The 3,420-nt window shown below is 42.8% G+C and overlaps 1 protein-coding gene across 1 annotated transcript; it reads right to left on the reverse strand.

Moving 5' to 3' along the window:
* Positions 1 to 227: 227 nt before the first annotated feature.
* Positions 228 to 1,876, reverse strand: LOC106179207 (uncharacterized). The gene is made up of 2 exons (XM_013562739.3): positions 1,612 to 1,876; positions 228 to 963 (listed from the first exon to the last, which is right to left on the reverse strand). Exons 1-2 carry the CDS (start codon positions 1,792 to 1,794, stop codon positions 448 to 450), a joined length of 699 nt encoding a protein of 232 aa, XP_013418193.2. The 5' UTR covers positions 1,795 to 1,876; the 3' UTR covers positions 228 to 447.
* Between the last annotated feature and the right edge of the window lie 1,544 nt (positions 1,877 to 3,420).

Genomic DNA, 3,420 nt, shown 5'->3' on the forward strand with positions numbered 1-3,420 from the left:
GACAGGCGTAAATTTACGACCGACGTAAACACTATTCCAGTTTGGTGCAACTGACTTTTCTCGGACGTAGCATTTTGCGCCCGGTTTACGCCAGCGCAACTGCTACGCCTCACTTACGACCGGTTGGTGCAACCGGGCCATGGACCTTGATTAATTTAATTTAATTTATTTGACTGGGGATGGGGGGGGGGGGGGATTCAATGTTACAAGAGAACAACAAAGTGATATATCTGCTAGATAGATTTTATTACAGAGGGATTTTTTTAACGTATAGGCGATTTACTGAACAAGTAAACATGTCATTAACAAGTAGTTTCTTATTACTAGTAATTGTAGTAGTAGGCAAAACACTAACGTATATCATCGGTAAAAAAGTCCATATCCATGCCTGTTGAAATTTCTAAAGCGCAGAAGCAGGTCAAGTCCGATTTTATTATTTCATTTTACCTACGGGCCGAAGAAAGGAGAATCTTTAGACTTATTGCAGAAATAGTCTAAAACTGCATTGACAAATTCAACCTTTTCCACTTTGCCGTTCTTGTTTGCATCAGCTCCGGTGAAAGACGCCTTGAGGCCGGTAGGAGGAACGTGGAACATGCCAAAAGTCAGCCGGTACTCTGCTGAACTAAGCTCAACGTTGCGGTCCGAGTCGGACTCTTCAAAGACGCTTCTCGCCCAAATTCTAAGTTCCCTCTTCCTGTCCTCACTGGTACATAGTTTGCCGGCTCTCTTTACGAGATCATCAGAATCGATCCTCAGTCCTTCCTCGGGAACAGCGAACACGGCTTTCCATGCCTCGGTTACAGTGTCGGCAACTTCGGCAGCCGTTTCCTTGTCTAATGCGCTGTTTGCTTCCTGCACCGTCTCCCCAACGACTTCCGCTTTGCTCACTATGCCGTCCCTGTTTAGGTCGAAGAGGCGGGCGAATCGCCGTAGTTTCGTAGCATATATAGCTGATGGCCCCTGGCATGATGAAAAACAGAATTAATTCCATAAAAAGGATAGGTTTTAAAAAGTAAGAGTAGTCACAGATTATGACGTGTACTCTAAAATACCAGATGAGCTTTGAAATTTGCCACAACGAACAACTTAATTTGTTAAGGTCCAGTAAATGTGTATCACTGGAGAACTAAAAAAAGTGACACATGTCAAGAATTACGAGTGATACATACTTTTTATATTGTTCTTATCATCGATACCTTCAACACTCAGGTGAATAACAACTATTGTGCTACCAGCAGCAAAACGTAAAGATTTATTCTCACAACTAAGACAGCAGTTGACGGTTTTTTTTATCTGTGACCTAAACGTATTCAAACAGAATTGAAGCTTCAACCAACTGTGAAGACAACTTTTCGCGAATCACGACCACAGGCCGAAAGCAGTCAGCTTGGTTAATCATTTGACTTTATGCTTTCTTGGCCATGCCAAAATGGTAACATAACCGTCTATTAAATGTGCCGTCCAAAACTCCATGCAACTACATCTCACAGGGTAGAGGTGACAAGGTTCGGTAGAATATGCAAATGACAAATCAATCCAACAATGTTTTGTCGATATTGAATTAGTCGGCAACACCGCCAGCTAACCGTTGTTGAACATGTGACTTACCGCTGTTAGAGCGAGCAGTTTCTTACTGAGAAAGTCTTGAAACTCTCTCCTAAGGACCCTTTCGGACAGTGTTCCAAACTTTGGAGTCTTCTTCGTGAGCGTTTGTTTTCGGCGTTTTGCGTCCGTTAACAACAGGCAAGACCACAAAGCCAACAGCAGGAGAAACGGCTTGAAGCTGAACATCGTACTGGCGTGTGCTTCTCAGCTGGTAGACCGGAACAAGACGGAAGGTCTGCACGAAGACTGGTACAAATGCTGCACTGTGAGCCACACCCTGTTTATATACAGACAGAGAGGTCTGCTACGCCCCCTGTCGTGCAAGAAGTTCTATTCGAGCAGTTCTCGCAACGGATGCGCCGCCAGCCAATCAAATCCATAGTTTGGCATCAATCCACGAAATAGTGTTTTCGCAAATTTCAAAAACTTGTCCGGACTGTTCGTTTTCTACACCACCCGTGTCACGAGACCCAAGTTGAGAACAGCTGGCTATAGTGCTGTCACAGACACATGACCATAACAACCTGTCAACGTCCGTGGTTTCAGATGAGATCGCCACTTTCTGTTAGTGCGTGGGCGACACATATATACTCGTACTGGGCGTGGTCCACAGCGTTCCATTTGTTCCAGCCAACCCTTGTGTGCGGAAGTCCCATCCTGCTCCCGTCTCCCAGTTGACAAGCACATACTAGTAAACCTACCCATAACTTGGGGCGGAGCCAGAAATATTTTCTTACAGTCTTCCAAATCATCTTTGTTGATCCATCCTCCATTTTTGACCGTCTTCCGACAGAAAAAATTAGATAGGGGGCCTACCCGTCAATGTAAACTTGAAAATCTGACCGTCTTCCAGAAGGTCAGTTATTCGCTATTTCTCTTACGGTTGGCGTTGTGCACTCGACTTTTAGCGGACGCAAAACCCCGAAAAAATAGTTTTATTGAGAACGGAGCATGGTCTTTTTTCACCTGTTCTCTGTTTTTTTCTTCTTGTACGTGTATATATATTTCTTTTGTCCAGTCAAAAAAAAAAAAAAAAAAAGTATCGCTTCGGATTGCGAAACGTTATTAATTGCGAAATTAATTGACCCGACCATTTATTTTTTTTTCAAAATAAATATGCATCCAGCCCCCCTCCCTCCCACACCACCAGCACACCCTTCGATTCTCCAAAACCTATCACAATCGGCGAGCGGTGCATATCCTTTTTTTCACTTGCTTTTATTCTGACAAATCTAACTCGAAAAAATATATCTATTAAAGCGAAAAACTATATCTACTGACCAGATAACAAGGTGGAGAAATTTCCCCAGCTTCCCTTCACACCTCTGTGAAAAATGAAACAATTCTTCGCATTTTATAACACTGAGCGTATGCGGAGGTCTTGTTTTCGCCTTAGCGTGCTTCAGTTTTTAGTATTATAGATAAAATAATAATAATAATTGGGAACTGACCCGCCCTACATAATTTCTTCTCAAAAATCACAACAGGCATTTTGATGTCTTTTGTATGTCGTTACAGCAAACTCTACGTATACCAATTACATTATCTTTCCCAGGTTTTTAGGTTCGGTGAAACAGGTCTTACGTTGCGGTTTTTGTTGTTTCTCGCGTCATGGTGGTATGAAATTTCAAAGTAAATCTTATCTGAACACATAAAACGTGTTTTTAACCACTTTAGAATCTTGATCACGATAATCACGTCGATGTGCACTACAGAAATATAACGTCACCATAGGATATCATTAACTGTGAAAAGGCCTGCACCCCCCCCCCCCCTGCATCCACGACGAATATTCAAAAGTGGCTTTCTCCA

Source organism: Lingula anatina, chromosome 10 (genome assembly GCF_051362555.1).
Source record: "Lingula anatina isolate TDL-2025a chromosome 10, LinAna3.0, whole genome shotgun sequence".
In the NCBI taxonomy this organism is placed as follows: Eukaryota; Metazoa; Brachiopoda; class Lingulata; order Lingulida; family Lingulidae; genus Lingula; species Lingula anatina.

Excerpts from the sequence above, each read along its gene's own strand:
- LOC106179207 (XM_013562739.3), bottom strand. The coding sequence starts at position 1,794 with ATGTTCAGCTTCAAGCCGTTTCTCCTGCTGTTGGCTTTGTGGTCTTGC. Across the intron at positions 964-1,611 it reads AACTGCTCGCTCTAACAGCG|GGGCCATCAGCTATATATGC; the intron begins GTAAGTCACATG and ends TCATCATGCCAG.